Raw genomic sequence first — 18,524 nt, 5'->3', positions numbered from 1 at the left:
GTGCTTTATTATATTCATTTGAGTATGGAAGATCAAGTTGTTGCATGTGGTGGAGCTTTGTTTTACTTATTAAATATGGGTCCATATATCTGAAATATGCTGAAGCTGCAGTACTGTTTTGTATTGTCGTTATTGTTAGCATGAGATTCCCACTTTAAAAAAAAATGATAATAAAAACATTAATGCACATTAACTTTTTTTTTTTTCCATGTACGTCCCTATAAGAAAACATCGTAAATAATTGGAAACCGTAAATAATCAAAGCTTTTGGAACTATTGTGGTTGGAACCAAAGTTCACAGGACTGTCTTCTCTTGAATCGTCTTAAGTGCTGGACATTTACATTTCGACTGTTTGCCGCCGAACCACATCATAGCTCATTACCATAAAGTTGACTTTATTTCAACTCTCTTCGATGCTCAAACTGGCGAAGACGCACTGTTATTGCTGCGGGCTCCCATTGAAAATAAATGACTTCCGGCTACTTTGACGCTCTCGCCGCTTTTGGTGTGAACGCACTGTAATTCCTCTATGACTATAGCAGTTTTCACAATTCAATCAATCGTAAATAAGTAAAACCTGCTTTATTTTATTTTTTATTTTTGTTTTGTTTTGTGTAGATTTGGCACAATTTGGTTTTATGTTGATTTATTGTTATGCTGGGTAAATGAACACGTGACTATCGCCTTAATGCATTAATTAATTAATTAAGGTAAACAATTATTTTGTTGTGAGTTAACTACAGCTGTTTTAATATATATTTTGAAACGCTGTTGTTCACTGGCTTCAAATGCACATAGCGGGAAGCCATAGGCCCCAAGAGGTTGGGTGGGGGATTAGTATTGGCTTGGGAATGGCATCGCACTTCTCAACCAGTGAAAACTTTTGGGGCAAGACTAAAGAGCTGATTTATACTGCTGCACTGAGTGATCGCCGTGACCCATGGCGTATGTCTCGCGTATTGTCATGCATTTATACTTCTGCATGATGCTTGTGTTGCTCTGCATTAACACTTCTGAAACGTTTGCTGGCAGTGAGGTTTTTATGTTCCTTTGTGTCAAGTTTCTTTATGGGTGTTTTGTTTTTTCTTCTGACTGTTACCTTAATGTACAAGTGTCTAAAACTCGCTCATAAAGAAATGGAACTGGTGGACGTGCAACAACTTTAATCATAAAGTAAACACTAAACAAAAGTTTTCACATGGAGCTCCTTCACAGGACTGGACACTTGTTAAACACTCGCTTGAACCGGCTCGCTGCGCCACCCACACTTCTCACTGCTTGCACTGTGTGTCATTGCAACGTGTAGTTACATTTTTTAGAAAGGTATGCATCAGCCACAGCAAAGGGTATGCGTCGGACCATTCGCGTGTGCTTGACGTCTAAGTATAAAAAAGCTGTGAAACTGACGCTTTTGCTCTCACATGAACCGGACGGCACAAAAATATGGATAAAAGTAGCAAACTCTTAAAATAAAAGTGTGTAATGCACCTCTTTTAAAATCATTATTGAATTTTGTGCATAACAACTCGATTAACTTTGCTTTTATCTATATTTTTAGTTTTTTCCTTTGTTTGCTGTTTTTTGTATAGTGTTATTATTTTTTGTGTGTTTTTGTTTTGTGGCTTTGCTTATTTTTTATTTATTTATTTTTTTACTTTATGTGGGTTTGTGTTTTAAATTCTGACTGTTTTTGTTGCCTTTTTGGTTTTGTTTGCTGTTTTGTTTTGTGTGAAATGTTATTGCAGTCATGTCAGAAGTAAAATCGCCTGCTTTTTTTATTAATGTGTTTCATTAATGCTTTTAAATAGTTGACCCAAGCATCAATTCTAAGGCAAACGTGTGTGTGTGTGTGTGTTTTTAAACCATTGCATGGGTTAAATACAGAGATTTTGGCCTGTGTCATTCAGAGCCAGAGAGCTGCACTATTTAGCGTGTTTATGTCTCTGAACATGCTGGCATAGAATGGCTTTAAGATTACGATTTCCCAGAGAGCAGCTCTTTATCTCCTTATGTAATGCAATACCACTGTGGTGCTGAGTGTTTTTTTCTTTCTTTCTTTTTTTTCTTTTCTGGTGTGTGTGTGTGTATTCTTTTGCGTGCGTGCATGTGTGAGAGAGCTGAATTAGGGGTTGGTTTACTGGACAGGTGGTGCGAGGTGAAACAGGTGGGAGGGACAGGTGGGGGTGACGAGCACACGCACACACACACACAAATTGATGGTCATATAACCTCTACGGTGGTTGATTAAAGTTAATATATGCATTGTATTTTCTATCTAAAGGAGTCGAGTGTCAGAGTTTGTACTGCTTTATAATGATGCTCTATCTCTTCATTATTAACAGCTATTGTTTAATGTATTGCCGGCAGCCTCTCTTTAATGAATAACTCACCTTTTTGGTTAACTTTTATGCTTGAGTGTCGACAGTTGGAGGTTTTGTTCAGCTGATGCGTAATCATGCCTTGTGTTGATAGGTGAAAATTACTCCAGCTGCTTTCTTGTTGGTTGGTAGGTTACCATTGCAACAACTCTGCAGTGATAGGCTCAGTATTCAATTTAGGGGAGACAGTGCAGGAAAAAGAAAGTGTTTTGCAGTCTAGTGCGAAGAACACATAATACACTTTAAATGTTTTCTTTTTATTATTATCATTATTCATTTATGTCTATAGATTTCCATAATACATATAATTTTAGGCATTTTTCTTAAAATATGTATATTTATTTCTCTTGCCTTGAGCCATAAATCTCTTCTTCAGCTTGTCTTGCATATATTAAGTTGTGTTGTTGTATTTATATATACAGTTGAAACCAGAAGTTTACATACACCCTAAAAAAAGGAAAATAACAATTAAAAAAAAAAAATTTCTGATGGTAAATCATACTAAACGTCTACTATTTTAGCTCTGTTAGGATCACCTAAATTATTTACTTTTGCTAAATGCCAAAATAATTTCTTTTAGAGTTAATTTGTAGACACTCAAAAGTTTACACACATTTCCTTGGTATTTTTTTAGCTTTGCTTTTAAACTGTATAACTTTGGTCAAATGTTTTGAGCATCCTTCCACAAGCTTCTCACAATAGTTTAAAGGAATTTTGGCCCAATCCTCCTCACAGAATTGGTGTAACTGAGTCAGATTGTCTTGCTCGCACAAGCTTTTTCACCTCTGCCCACAATTTTTCTATAGGATTGAGATCAGGGCTTTGTGATGGCCGCTCCAAAACATTCACTCTGTCATCCTTAAAGCACATTTGAACTAATTTGGCAGTTTGCTTAGGGTCATGGTCTGTTGGGAAGACTCATTTGTGGCCAAGTTTTAAGTTCCTGGCTGATGTCTTGAGACGTTGCTTCAGTATTTCTACATAATGTTCTTTCTTCATGATGCCATCTATGCTGTGAAGTGGACCAGTCCCTCCTGCAGCATAACAGCCCCACAACATGATTGGGATGGTGTTCCTAGGCTTGTAAGCTTTCCCGTTTGTCCTCTAAATTTAACACTGGTCATTATGGCCAAACAGTTCAGTCTTAATTTCATCAGACCACAGGACATATCTCCAAAAATGTGTCTTTTTCCCAGTGTAATTTAGCAAATTGTAATCTGGCTTTTGTCGTTGATTCTGACTTGTTGATTTCCCCATGTTGTCACACAGGAAAGCAGTGTGTTTGAGGTTTTCCCTAAATACTATTCTACAGCTCTGCCTCAAATGTTGTCAATTAGCCAATCAGAAACTTACAAAACCTTGACACCAGCTTCTGAGCTTTTTCAGAGTCATTATAATCTTATTGTGCGTAAACTTGACTTTCAGGAAAACTTATAAAAGTTTCTCAAAACATATCTGTCATTATTCTGCTATTAAGCATAACAGAAACAAACTTGATAATCCTAACTTAACTAAAAAAAGAAAAAGTTTAGTCACATTAACATCTGACTTTTTTAAAGGGTTATGCGCCTTTTTATATAGCGTATGTACACTTCTGGTTTCACCTGTATATTATAAGTTTTTTTTTTTTCATTGGATGTTTATAATGTGCCTGATTATAAACAATATTTCATTACAAATATTCTCTCTCTTTTTAGGCTGTTCACAGTTTTTCTTGAATTATATAGTGGTAAAAAAGACAATATTTGACTCTAATATGTTAAAAAAAAATGTAGAATGAAATTAATCCAGGGTTCAGATTTTTGTGTAATTCACTAAAGTAGGACTGCACAATATATGGCAGAATTATGGTTAGCGTGTTAATAATGCAGCCGCAGTTCATGCATTATCCTATACTGTATGTGTATTGACTGAGGTCTTGTTGTTGTTGTTTTTCAGAGCCGATTGTAAGGAATGGCCGGCCGCCGTCGTCCCACAGCATGCACTCGTTTTTGCACCAGTACACAGGCTCCTTTAAGAAGCCTCCTTTGCGGCGACCGCACAGTGTCATCGGCGGCAGCCTGGGCTCCTTCATGGCCATGCCTCGAAACGGCAGCCGTCTCGGTGAGTGAGCAGTCATTATTACAATATAACTTACAGGCTGATTACAATAGCCACCATTTACAGACTCACTCAGCATTAAGAATTTATTGTTTAAAAACAAAACAAACAAAAAAAACTTGTATTTCTTTAAGCAGTTAGGAATATTGTACTGTATAGCAATGCTCCTTTGTTATGCTCTTGTGACAAAAACGGATATGTTGTTAGTGATGGTTAAGATTTTAGTTACTTTTTTTATATTATTGTTTAAACAATATATGTAAGTGCAAAAAAAGTAGTTTTTATTTAATTAAATTGCAATGGTTTTAAAAGTTTGTTTTAGAGCTGAACAATATATGCTTTCAGCATCGATAACGCAATGTACACGTTCGCAATAGTCACATCGCAGGATCTGCAATGTTGAATCAGAATTATAGTTAAGTAGGAGTTAAAAACACTCATGATTGTGGAGTAATTGCAAAGTTTACGTATAAAGTTACCATATATATATATATATATATATATATATATATATATATATATATATATAAATAATTTGTATGTGACTCTATATGCATATCAGTTCAGTTTAAAGCAGTCAGTCACAGAAAATTAACATTTTTGTCACTTCAAGAAAGATAAGTTGGATTTATGTACAGTGCAATTAAGATTGCACAGTGTTATTTATTTTACATTTAATTATTCAATTTGTGTACCTGAATACTGTTAGACTCTTTCAAAAAACAAAGCATTTATTTATTTTATAATATTGCAATATGCATCGCAGAAAAATAAAATATTGCAATATCAGTTTTTTTTCAATCTCATGCAGCCCTAGTTTGAATACTATTAATATTAGTATGATATAATGAATTTTATTATTGTTATTTTTAAATGTTTTAATGTTAGTGTAATAAAATAGCAGTTTGTTAATATTGAATATAATTGCAATGGTTTTAAAAGTTTTAATAATATTATTATTAGTGTAATATAATACCTTTTTCAATGTTATTTAAACATATTTACATTTATTTTAAAATAAGTGTAATAAAATGGTAGTTTGTTAATATTAAATTTAATTGCAATGGTTTTAAACATTTAAATTTTTAATATTATTAATTTTTGATATAATATAAAAACTTTAATATGTTTTATTTTTAAATATTTATATGTAATTTTAAAAAATAAAAATAAAAGAATATATTTGCAATGGTTTAACATGTTTGAATAATATTATTATGAGTATAATAATATTTGTTTATTTTTTATTGCTTCTCCCAGGAATAATAATTATAATACTCATAAGTCTATAATAATACCATATTATTTATATTGTAATATTATTAAAAAATATAAAGTTTATGATGTCTATTTATATTTTGATATATATTTTTACTGCATATTTTTAATATTTTTATTAAGAATTTAGTTCATATTTGCATTGTATAGTATTGCATTTGTTTGCAGTATTAATTTTTGCATATAGTGTTATTTGTTGTATTGCTAGTACACTACTAATAGTAATAATAGTAATAACTCTTGTAATATTTACTTGTTCTCTTTTTTTCTTTTTATTTGAATAAACTTTTCATGCTTTACTCTTACTGCATTACTTTAATGATGCATTTGTTTGGTTCCATGTTAAAAGCAAATTCAATATTTCAAACTATGAATATAAATGCTTGACATGTTTGCCTGAATACCATGGGTATTTTTTGTGAAGCATTGTGCAAATGAAGTGAATGAATGACTGAAGCCTTGCTCGATCACAAAATTGACTAAGACCACACCCACTCGCAGTTCAATGGCTGCTTCTGTTTGACTGACAGCGAGTCTTCTCTGTAACAGTGTTTAATAGACAAACACAGCTTATATCAGTGCTGTCAGAAACACAAGTGGCTCTGCTTTATCTGTGACTCTGCATTATCTGAGTGTGTGACAGTCATGTCTGAGCCGTTGTGCTTGTGTATTTGTGTATCTGTGTGTGTGTGTGTGTGTGGGTGTTCAGCACTTACTCGGGCAGGAAGTGAGTCACACGAGGGTTAGTGGGTGGTGTGTGTGTGTGTATGTCGCAGTTGAACAGCTCCGTCCGGCTGCTCTGTGTGTGTTCATGCATGGTGCTTCCCATACGTCAGGTTATTATTTATCAGCACTTCAGACACAAGTCCAGACCAGTCCTGTGTCTGGTGTCTGTCTTCTTATCTGTTAATTAAGACGTCAGAGGGCAACTGCTGGTTTATTTAGCACTTTATTTGGTATATTTATTAATTCTAATTGATATAGATTTATATATAAAAAATATTTATCGTCAACCTTGAATAATGCTTAATTTTCACACAATGCACACATGCACACACACACACACACACACACACACACACACACACACACACACAAACATGCGCATCTGCCAGTAACTGACTGTTGTTGTTGTTGTTGTTGTTGTTGTTTTTTCATGTTTTTGTGGTTGTTTTGTTTTCTTTGTATGTAATTCCATTTTGTGTACTCCTTGCATACTCTAATAAAAAAAAAATAATAAAAATAATACTTAATTTTCAAGATTTTTTAAATGTATTTTTTATTTTTTATTTTTATATAATGGTTTTACTGTATATTAGTATTATTGGTATTTAATTTTTAAAGTAACTACTAAAAATAATATTAATATTAATAACAATATTATCAGTTAAATATTATAATATTAACAATTATATAATTATGATATTCTATGTTTCAATATTTTACATTTTTAAAAAATATTTTAATCTAATGGTAAATAATATTATAGTAGTAGTAGTCGTTGTCATAGTAGTTGTAATCCTAGTAGTAGTAGTAGTAGTTTTAGTAGTCGTCATAGTCTTCGGCGTAGTAGTAGTGTTATTATTAATGTATTAAAATTGTAACTTTTTAGTATAAAATATAGTTACTGTGTGTGTGTGTGTGTGTGTGTGTGTGTGTATATATATATATATATATATATATATATATATATATACACACACACTTGTAATCATAGTAGCTGTAGTCGTAGGAGTAGTTGTAGTAGTAGTAGTAGTCGTAGTTGTAGTAATAGTCGTAGTAGTAATAGTAGTCATCATCGTGGTCTTAGTAGTCATTGTTGTAGTCGTCGGCGTAGTAGTGTTATTATTTATATATGAAATCAAATTTTTTGTATTTAATATTTATCATTTATATATGCACACACACACACAGTTACTACACATAGCAGTAGTAGCCGTCGTTGTAGTCTTAGTAGTTGTTGTTGTCATAGTAGTAGTCGTAGTTCAAGTAATAATCATAGTAGTATTAGTAGTAGTCGTCGTCGCCATAGCAGTAGTAGTCGTAGTTATCGTTGTAGTAGTATTATTAGTAGTAGTAGAAGTGTTATGTAATGTATTCATTTTAACTATTTTTTGTATATAATATTTAAGTTATAAGTTATAATATATATACACAGTTACTACTCAATTACAATAAATTGTTAAATGTTAATTTATTTATAATTTAATATTTTATGTTAACAGTATTTGTTATTTTTTTATTTATTAAACATAAATTGTAGCTTTATATTTTAGGATAAACAATAATCATAGTAATGATAATCATGAGCATTATAATCATCCATAATATTTATAATAATCATATTCATAATAATCATAATATTATATATATATTTATCATAATCAGCATCTCAGACATCCCTCTTCTCACAACTTTCTGATCCGTTAACATCCACATCAGAGATCGACTCTTTGTTTATTAGCCGCAGATTGTGGAATTTGTAAGCTGTGATGTGAAGACTCGATAAACTTGCGTTCGCTGGAATCGGGTGATGTCAGCCAGTCTGCAGTTTATTACAGTTTGACCCACTTTCATTCTTGGAAGATTTCTTTTTTCAGAGAAGTTCTCTGCATCGGTATGTGAACGAGACGGACAACAGAAGACAAAGAGATGACAGAAAACACACGACATGATATGATATGATGTGCTGAGCGGAGGAGGTGGAGAAAGATGAAAGAGAGAGAGAGAGAGAGAATAGAGGAAATGGGCTGATCTGACAGAGAGAGACTCGTTACCTTACACAATGCTGGATTAAAAAACTAGGGCACATTACCTGCGACTGCACACACGCTCACACACACACACATGTACAGAGATTTGAGGTTTTAAGTGTGAAGAAATGCAGAAATCTGGCACAACTGTGATTACTCTACACTGGATTACACTAATACAGAAGATTAAAAAGATATCAAATAATTATATTCTGTGTAAAGCATTATCTTTCAGTTAAGACTATTAAACATATTTAGATGTTTTTATTTATTTATCAATTTTATTTATTTTAGACTTTTTATTTTTTTATTTATTTTTTTTTTCATTACCAGATAAAAGGGCAGTTCATTTTTCGGTTTTATTTTTTGTTTTGTTGTTCTGCTTTTTTGTTTGTTGAGTTTGTTTCTTTTTCTTTGTTTTTCTGTTTTATTTTATTTTATTTTATTTATTTATTTATTTAATGTTTTGGGTTTTTTTGTGGTTTGATTTAGTTGTTTGTTTGAGTTTTTAGTTTTGTTTAGTTGTTTATTTTTCTTTCATTTCTTTTATTTTTTGTCTTTTTGTTTATTTAATTTTATTTGTTTAGTGTTTTATTTTGTGATTTAATTAGTTTTTCTGTGTATTGTTTTGTTTAGTTTTGTTTATCTTTTTTATTTTTTTTATTTAGTGTTTTGTATGATCTGATTTTAGTTTTTAGTTCTGTTTTTTTTCTTTTGTTTATTTTATTCTTATTTCTTTGTTTATTTAATTAATTTATTTATTTAATGTTTTGTGTTGTTTTTTTGTTTAATTTAATTAGTTTTTTTTTATTCATTCATTCATTTTCTTTTCGGCTTTTTATCCTTTAATCCTTTTTATCTGATGTCGCCACAGTGAAATGAACTGCCAAGTTATCCAGCATATGTTTTACACAGCGGATGCCCTTCCAGCTGCAACCCATGACTGGAAAACACTCATACACTCTTGCATTCACACACATTCGGTACAGGCAATTTAGCTTACCCAATTCACCTATACCACATGTCTTTGTACTTGTGGGGGAAACTCCACACAGACTCCAAATGACCCAGCCAAGGCTTGAACCAGCAATCTTCTTGCTGAGAGGCGATTGTGCTACCCACTGCACCACCTTGACACCCTTGTTGAGTTTTTAGTTTTGTTTATTTTTGTTTCGTTTATTCTTTAGATTTTTGTTTATTTATTTTATTTCTTTATTTAATGTTTAGTTTTGGCTATTTTCCTTTGTTTTTCTGTTTTTTGTTTTATTTGATCTACTTATTTAGTTTTGTTTTGTGATTTTATTTTTTGTGTTTTGGCTTGTTTGTTTGTTGAGTTTTTAGGTTTGTTTATCGTTTGTTTATTTTTTTGTCGTTTTGTTTTGTTTATTTTATTTTATTTATTTATTTTAAAAAAATCCAATCATAAAACACTGTTTAATTGTATTTTTTTTTTTTTGTTTTTAGTTTTGTTGTTTTATTTTAATTTTTTCTCTTTGGTTTGTTTTCGTTTTCCCACATTTACCTTGTGCTAATTAAGAACTGGTACCTTCACTTAAAGTCAGAAAATGGCCAAAAATACTTTTAATTAAGCGCCGTTATTAGAGAGACAGACAGACATACAGAGTGGTGTAATGGATGAGCTTCAGGTTAGCAGTTTTACTGCCTCGGCCTGATAAAGAGAGGCCATTATTTCACCCCTGGGGGACTCAGTCTGATGAGGAGGCCATAAAACTACAGAGCCACAACCACACCTTTACACTCTTTCATTCCAGTTCCCAGGAATATAATCTCTTCCGTAACAGCTGTTTTGACCCTTAAAAAAAATCTGTGAAAATGCTGCAGGTCCTGTTTTAGTGTTGCAACGGACCAAACAGAAATCACGGTTGCTCACATTTACACTCTAATTGGCTATTCTGGGTCATTCTCTGATTTGACAACCCCAGATTATATTACTAATGCTATGCTTGGTTTTAATTTTGTGACTCATCTCAAGTTTTAGGAAAAAAAGACGACAGCAAATACATCCTGTATGTTTTAAATGACAGTTTCTCCAGTTTTCACAGACTAGGCTTAAGGGTAGTCCTCAACTAAATTGAATATTTAAGCTGTCTTACATAAAAATAACTAAGTAGCACATATTTTTATTAAAGTTCTAGTTCTTTAGGAAAGCCCTGTTTTCTTTATGGATTAATTTAGTCTGTATAAACAGAAATACCTAAATATTTTAAGCTTTTTTCGCGCATCTTTCCTTCATAGCAAACTAACAGTGCAAGAGCCGTGGCTAAGAATATTGTGGCTGAACTCATTAAACTGACGTCAACAGAACAGTCCACACTCCAAATGTAGATGCACATGGTCAGGCTTTAATTGAAGACTACCAAAACAAACATTTATTGTCAGTGGATTAACTTGCGCAGATGAATTGTTCACCTAAACCATATTAACGTGCACTATTAAAAATAAACAGCAAATTTTGATTCCACAACATGGACTTTAATAACTATACATGTTGTATTTACAACTTTTTGCTACTATTAAATAGCAGCTTTTGCCTTCTGACACACATTTTCAGTCATGTAAAGTGGATGAAACCTCTTTTCTAGAAACATTATGGACAATAATTAATTTTTGTTTGTGTTTTAAAAGGCAGTGTTGAAATGAAAACAAACACTGCTTTAGTCCGTGCCCCAAAGGAGACACATGGACCTAAACACGTGTCGATCTTAATCCCTCGCTGCTGGTTTTCAATTTGTGAATGTGCGCGCGTGTGTGGTTTATAAAGCCCGATTACATCATGTTTTGGCCCATCATCCGGTTCAGATAAGCTGGATCATACTTTTATGTAATAGAGAAGAGTTGAGGACATAGTTCATTCAGACCAGCACTTGCTGTATAAACACAGAGCACATGGAGCGGCACGAATCCCATCAGTTTTCTGCTTTTCCGTGTGTTTTTCTTGGGAATCGTGTCGTAGGTCAGTGTGAATGAAGCATGTGTGTGTCTGTCATGTTTGACTGGTTTTCATAAATATGAACAACTGCAGGAGAATTATTAACAGACTGTAGACTGATGTGTGTGTGTATAGTGCTATATGTACACAGGTTCATGTGTGTGTGTGTGTGTGTGTGTGTGTGTGTGTGTTTAAATGGAAAGGGGGTAAATAAGGGCTTTCAGTGAAATTGAAGTATCACATGCTGCTTTTTCAATAAACATACACACACAACACACACACTAGCATGTATCCCGAATCACTATCTATCCTACATGATATATGAGATTAGTGTGTCCTGAATCACAGTATGTTAAAAATAGCACGGCAGATGTACTTTTTAAGCTGATATTAAATACAAGATGTTGTTAATAGTCGTGTGTGATGTGCTTCAGCACTGTTCAGCTTTCTCAAGTTAAAAATAGCGTTTATTGGGTTTTTAAATGTGATTTATGTGATATTAAATGTATTTGTGTTGGCTGTTTTCTGTAATATGTGTAATGTGAACGCTGATGTGTGATGAAGCCAAAGATACATTTCCACTCGTGGACAATTAGAAAAGCAATAAATTAATTTAAAGTTCACTTGTAAACATCCGTTTGATTACTTTTTTGTAGCTCATTTGAATAACAAGTTATACAAATGTTCTTATGTATTGATATTTTAAATGTGATTATTGTTGATTTTGTCTTGTGTGAGATTATTTTAGATCAGGGGTCAACAACCCTGTTCCTGGAGATCTACCTTCCTGCAGAATCCAGTCCCAATCCTGATCAAACACACCTGAACCAATTAATAGTACCTAAAGCAGCACCTGATAATTACAAACAGGTGTGTTTGGTCAAGGTTGCAACTGAAATGTGCAGGAAGGTGGCTCTCCAGGAACTGGGTTGGTGACCCCTGTTTTAGAAATTAAACATTGTTTTTTTTAAGTCTTGAATTAAACCTTTTCAAAATATAAAATGTTTATAAAATTTTATTTATAATAATTAATCTTAATAATAAATTGATGAATTATTCATTCATTAATTTTCCTTCGACTTAGTCCTTTTATTTATCAGGGGTCTCCACAGGGGGATGAACTGCCAACTTATCCAGCTTTCATATGTTTTTACACAGTGGATGCCCTTCCAGCTGCAACCCATACACACATATACACTATGGCCACTAAGCCACTGCGTCACCTGATATATTTTTATTATTATTATTATATTTGATAAAAATATTCATTTGTACTTATTATTTGTTATTATTATTTTATTTATTTATTATAATTAATACCTTGAAATGTACCATCTCAATTTCCAGAGGATCCCACAATTAATCACAATCACATAAAAATAACACGAGAAGACAAAAACAAAGCATAAATGACAAAACATCCTTAAAACAACAATAAAACTTAACATTGACAAAAGGGAAGTTGTATAAGTACATACATATTCATAGTACAAAAAACTTTAAAGTTTTATATTTACAGTTTAATATGTATAATATTATTTAAAGTTTAAAAATTTTAAGTTTATTATATTTATTTAATCTTTTTTAAAGTTTTAAAATCAAAAGTTTATTATATTTATTTAATATTATTTAAAGTTTTAAAATCTAAAGTTTATTTTATTTATTTAATATTATTTAAAGTTTTATATTTAAAGGTTAATATATTTATTTAATATTATTTAAAGTTTAAAAATTTAAAGTTTATTTTATTTATTTAATATTCATTAAATTTTTAATATTTAAAGGTTAATATATTTATTTAATATTATTTAAAGTTTAAAAATGTAAAGTTTATTTTATTTATTTAATATTATTTAAAGTTTTAATATTTAAAGTTTATTTTATTTATTTAATATTATTTAAAGTTTTAATATTTAAAGTTTATTTTATTTATTTAGTATTATTCAAAGTTTTATATTAAAAGGTTAATACATTTATTTAATATTATTTAAAAGGTTAAATATTTAAAGTTTAAAACATTTATTTAACATTATTGAAGATTAAAACATGGTCTTAAAGTTTTTGACTTTTTTAAAGAAACAATCAGTAGAGATTTTTGGTAGAAGTCATGATTTTTAATTCTGATTATTCTGATTATTATATTTATTTTTAAATGAAACATTATTTAAATTAAACGACTTATTTATAGAATTTTTTGTTTTTTTAAAGACTATTAGTTATTTTAGTTCATTTAGTAATGACAACTTTAAGACACATTTATAATGGGAAAGTGCCTTAAATACATAAAAATGCTTTAGTTTGTATTGTATGTCACTGTAAATGCCATTAAGCAGCAGCTTTTCTCCCCACATGTTATTCATATTCACCGTCTAACCATTGCTCCTTTTCTCTCCCAGACATTGTTCATGAGAATCTGAAGATGGGTTCGGATGGAGAGAGTGATCAGGCCTCAGGAACGTCTTCAGATGAAGTGCAGTCTCCCACCGGAGTGTGTCTGCGCACCCGAAGCCACCGCCGCATTTCCATGGAGGTAAGACAGAAACGAACCAACAGCTCTAAACCCGCTTCAGACGCAGCCATGTGTCACTTACCGTGAACTTTATTTGTGGCCTTGGGTAGGTGGAGGGATTCCTTCATTTCTCTTTTACAATTACTCATTCTCTCCTACGTCCTATTAGTCAGCTTCTTTCTTCCTCTTAAGTGGCTGCCCATAATGGAAAGAGAAATCTGGAGGTTTTGTGAGCAGGTGCTGATGGTGTAAGAGGAACTTGTGTGTTTTCGAGAGCTTGTGTGTGTGTGTGTTAAGACACTGCAGGTGAATAGGTATTAAGGTAAAACGAATATTATCTGATAGCTATCACCATGTTTTAACTTTAACTGTTAAAAGCCAATAGAAACTGGTTAAAGTAATTAGCTACTAATACATTTCTGGTAATAGATAACGTAAATTTTCATACGTAAAAGACTTTTAGGGACTGGGGACACTAAATGATGTTACACTAAGTGTTTTAGGTATCATTTGGTCCCATTCTTTCTGCAAACAAGTCTTAAGGTAGGCAAGGTCTTTTGCGCTTCAAAATTTGCCACACATTCTCTATTAGGGACAGGTTAGGACTGCAGGGAGGCCAGTTAAATACCTGTATCCTCTTCTTTCACAGCCAGATCTTTGTAATGTGTGCAGAATGTGGTTTTGCATCATCATATTTTAACTTTAATAATGTTTAACTTTAATTAATCTTCTAATGACGAAGAGCTTTTAATGGTTAAAGTAATTAGCAACTAATAAAGTTCTGGTAATTAATAACATAAATTTTCTAATAACGTACATTTTCTAAACACTTAAAAGATTTTTAGGGACTGAAAACACAGAGTGATAAAGTGTTTCAGGTGTCATTTAGTCACAGTCTTCCTGCAAAAAAATCTTAAAGTGGGCAAGAGTACAAGGGATTTTGCACATCAAAATGTGCCACACATTCTCTATTGTAGACAGGTTGGGACTACAGGCAGGCCAGTCAAGTACCTGAATTTTCTTCTTTCACAGCCAGAACTTTGTAAATGCAGAATGCGGTTTTGCATGACCATATTTTAACTTTAACCATTAAAATCTCTTGGTTTAGTTAAAGTAATTAGTAACTAATAAAGGAGTCCCACTTTATATTAAGTGGCCTTAACTAATATGTACTTACACATGAATTAATAGTTTTAGTTACAATGTACTTATTGTGTAAATACATGTATTTATTGTGTACTCATGCTCGATTAAATACCTGTATGTAATTACATCTGTAATTAACTTTTGTAATTACATTTGTAAATACACTGCTGACCATTCCCTACACCTTAAACCTACCCACACCACCGAACCTGTCCCTAACCCAACCCCTATCCCAACTCAAGAGCACCACAAGTGCTCTCAAATACTTTATGAACACAGTAAGTACATTGTATTTATTTTTTGATGTAAGTACATACAGTAGTAGTTAAGGACACTTAATATATAGTGGGACCAATAAAGGTCTATTAATTAATAACATACATTTTCTATTAACGTACATTTTCACAACACTTAAAAGAGGTTTAGGGACTGAAGACACAGAGTGATGAAGTGTTTCAGGTGTAACTTTGTCCCATTCTTCCTGCAAACAAGTCTTAATGTGGGCAACAGTACAAACTCTTATGCGCTTCAAAATGTGTCACACATTCTCTATTGGAGACAGGTTGGGAATTAAATATTTGCCTTGTTGATGGACTATACTAAGAATGCAAATGATGCATTATATAATTACATATGCATTTATTTGCATAACATTCTAGCACAAAAGTCTGGATGAAGCCAAGTTTTTGTTACATTTTCTATTTGTCATGTTAGATTCAACCATGATAGATTCAACCTTTGCAAAAACATGGCTTTATCCAGGTTTAAAAAGGGGAATTGAATTGCTTTAATTTTTTTTTTACTTTTTAATTAAAATTGTATTCTTTGGAGGTGTAAAATCCTGTAAAAAATATTGATTGTTTTTGTATTTTTAAATGAAGCATATTTATTCATTCATATTATTTATGAACTTCAGAATATAGATATAATCGGGTGTATGCGAGTGCTGCTAAAGTGGGGATTTATAATTCAATGTAGGATGTTTTTATTTAATCTGACCAAAGAAAACAAAGAAAACATTTTAGGGATGACCAAAAAGCACAAAAAGTGACAAGTGCTTAAAATAAACTGCCTTTTCTGTACTCTCACCTTTAAAAGTCATTTATTAACCTCATTTGTAAAGCTTAAACTAGGTATTACACAAGACAGCTAGTTTCTATCCTAACCAGTTGCAGCTGCAACAAGTAACAGGATGTTTTGGTTTATGCACTGCATAGCTCCGCCCACTGTGGAACATGATTGGTCTAAAATTACACTCCTTGGTTATTATGTATTAAACATCAAAGCTGTTCTGGTTACCTGAGAATGTAATTGGGCAGAAATATCAATATCACTATTTATTTTTCAAATCATAAATAAATAAAAAATATCAAAACAGTTATCAGATCATATACACCTGTGTCCCTCTGGCACCGTTTAATATTAAAGGTAGGCACACAATAATTTGAAAGAAAATATAGCATGTCTCTCTTTTTTTCTCCTTCACTCCTTTTTTCTCGTTTTATAATTAAGCTGTTTGTTTTCTTCATTGCAGTGTTATAGAGAAGGGTGTAAATGCCATTGTTTTTGAGGATTTAAAACGAAGAAAAAAAACTCTTGGAAAAATCAGAATTAAGCTGACTACATCAAGACATGCACGTCACTCTCTGGCTACATGAAGCATTTAAAGCTGCTTATTCTGGGCTTTTAATTGCAAACCTCAGTTCAAACTAGTTATTTGGCCATGTGTTCCTCAATCTCGCTGCCGGTCGTCTGTCTTCTTTTGCCCCCTGCTGTATACCCCGAGTTACTGCAGCAACATACAAATAAAAACAAATAGAAACATCATTTGAAAAAGGAATGAAATGGATGAGTAGTCATATATTAACAGGATTAATAACGAACCTTATAGCGCTGAACCAGAATCGAAACATTAGTAAATGAAGTTTTTGTAAATCAAAGGCATCATAACTAATTCTCTAGTAAAATAAAACACTTTAAATGGATGTTATATTTATTATCATAAATAGTATATGTATGCTAAAAGATAAGTTATATTACTTCTTAATAAATTATAATTCTTAAACTATATATTATATTACAAATGACATGTTTTTGTTAATAAAAGGCAGCAGAACAAATCCTCTTGTCAAATGAAATGCGTTAAATGGATATATTTTTATTTTCATAAATAATATATGTATGCCAAAATATATTATCTATTGTCTGTATGTGTTTTATATACATATATATGATTAACAAGGACATATTTAAATTGTGTTTTTTCATACACATTTGTATAATCAATTGTATGTTCTTTTGGTTTTCTTTTAAATACGTCTACACTGAAAAAAACTCTTAAGATTTAATGTTTTAAAATCCTCTTAATAATTTGCCTTAATACATTTCAAGTAAATTTTACCATCTTAAATCAGTTACTAATTTTGAAATTGAAAGTTGAAATTAATTTTTATTAATTTCAATAAATATTGTTAGTTCCAATTTTGCTACATCTGGCATAACTGTTTAATTAGGACCCACATTTTTCTACTGGGCGGGTATAAGATTTTTATGGTATGATAACCTTGGATAAAAATATCCCGGTTCGACAGTATTGTAATTATCGGTGACTTCTGCTGTCTTCCTTAGTTTCAAAAACACAGATATCTTTACAATTTAAAATGACATCTTCGGAAATCTTTTCTGCTGGTGATACTGTTGTCTTATGAAACTAAAAAGAAAAACGTAAATAATAAATCTTACACATACCTTAGGAACAGTACAGCAGAAAGTTTTGGCAGTTTTAAAACCTTGACTTTTCCAAACCGCGGTATACCTTGAAAACAGGTATTGTCCCATGCCTAGCACTGACTTGAAATATGTTATTCCATTTTATTTTAAGCAAATTGAACCCAAGAGCAAATTTACTTTAAAAGTGATCTCAGAGCTAGTGTTAGCATAGCTATGACTTTATGAGTGAATTGTCAAACATTAATACTGATAATAAATATGCCAAGACGCTATAAGCATGAGGGCTACTCTTCGTCAAGATTTTTACCTCAAAACTAAAGACACTTACTCAAAACCCTTCTTAATCTTCAAACCAATGATGATTAAACTCGAGCAAGTCTTCTTCTCTAATTTATACACCTAAGATTGCTTTTATTTTCAAAATATTCTTCTCCACACATCCTTTACAACATATTCATTATTAAAATGTTCATAATATTAGTGGGTTTGCAATAATAAGAAAATATTTAAATGTTGCAACTATATGAATATTAATGAGGCACGGTGGCTCAATGGTTAGCACTGTCGCCTCAAAGCAAGTAGGCCACTGGTTCGAGTCCCGGCTGAGCCAGGTAGCATTTCTGTGTGGAGTTTGCGTGCGCGTGCGCGTGCGTGTGTGCGTGCGTGTGTGTGTGTGTGT

The 18,524-nt window shown here is 31.9% G+C and overlaps 1 protein-coding gene and 1 long non-coding RNA gene across 4 annotated transcripts in view; both read left to right on the top strand.

Moving 5' to 3' along the window:
- Nucleotides 1–18,524, top strand: part of LOC141381591 (uncharacterized) — a 419,099-nt gene that overhangs the window by 168,376 nt on the left and 232,199 nt on the right. The window lies entirely within an intron of this gene.
- Nucleotides 1–18,524, top strand: part of cdk17 (cyclin dependent kinase 17) — a 96,305-nt gene that overhangs the window by 54,916 nt on the left and 22,865 nt on the right. For 2 of the 3 annotated variants that reach the window (XR_012401654.1, NM_001201357.1), the window contains exons 3-4: nucleotides 4,318–4,482; nucleotides 13,857–13,990. Coding sequence is in view for 2 of the 3 variants with exons in the window: in NM_001201357.1 (NP_001188286.1) it covers nucleotides 4,318–4,482; nucleotides 13,857–13,990 (299 nt within the window). In the remaining variant the exon portion in view is untranslated. The remainder of the gene's footprint in view (nucleotides 1–4,317; nucleotides 4,483–13,856; nucleotides 13,991–18,524) is intronic. The other variant, XM_021475145.3, reaches the window with a different exon arrangement.

Source organism: Danio rerio, chromosome 4, assembly GCF_049306965.1.
Source record: "Danio rerio strain Tuebingen ecotype United States chromosome 4, GRCz12tu, whole genome shotgun sequence".
In the NCBI taxonomy this organism is placed as follows: domain Eukaryota; kingdom Metazoa; phylum Chordata; class Actinopteri; order Cypriniformes; family Danionidae; genus Danio; species Danio rerio.
Note: the sequence above shows the minus strand (reverse complement) of the source record. Positions and strands in the feature narration are given on the sequence as shown.